The sequence below is a fragment of the Bison bison genome, unplaced genomic scaffold (genome assembly GCF_000754665.1).
Source record: "Bison bison bison isolate TAMUID 2011002044 unplaced genomic scaffold, Bison_UMD1.0 scf7180017859831, whole genome shotgun sequence".
In the NCBI taxonomy this organism is placed as follows: Eukaryota; Metazoa; Chordata; class Mammalia; order Artiodactyla; family Bovidae; genus Bison; species Bison bison.
The window spans coordinates 9,811-10,202 of NW_011490403.1; the positions used below are offsets into that span (position 1 = coordinate 9,811).

Consider the following 392-nt stretch of genomic DNA (forward strand, 5'->3'; position numbering starts at 1 on the left):
AAACAATGATAGTGGCTTGTCTTTGGCCAGGTCTCTGTGGACAAAAATGAGGGTCAACTGGACCATGATGGATGAAAACATAAAGAAAGAAAAGGTGTACGTCATCCAGTAGGTTTCACTATTCTTCCGGTAGATTCTAACCATATACAAGGCGGATGCTGCCTCCCCACAGTACAAAAAGGTGGAGAAGAGGATGCCAAATGGAAAGGTAAATCGGGGGCTGGCCCCACGGATGACATCTTCCTCAAGAGAGGATATCGGCTCCACGTTTGGCTCTTCGGGAATTTCAAAAACTTGGTCCATTGTTGAGGTTCCAACTGTTGTGGTCTGGTTTTCAGAGAACTACCGCCCCTCCCCCACCCCCCAAAGAACGTGCAACAGCTGCAGTCGAA

General features: G+C 48.2%; 1 protein-coding gene across 1 annotated transcript in view; it reads right to left on the reverse strand.

Moving 5' to 3' along the window:
- LOC104982117 (XK-related protein 2-like) overlaps window positions 1-386 on the reverse strand; it is a 5,702-nt gene extending 5,316 nt beyond the window's left edge. Inside the window, 1 exon segment of the mRNA XM_010831436.1 lies at window positions 5-386. Coding sequence (XP_010829738.1) covers window positions 5-303 — 299 coding nt within the window. The 5' untranslated portion in view covers window positions 304-386.
- Between the last annotated feature and the right edge of the window lie 6 nt (window positions 387-392).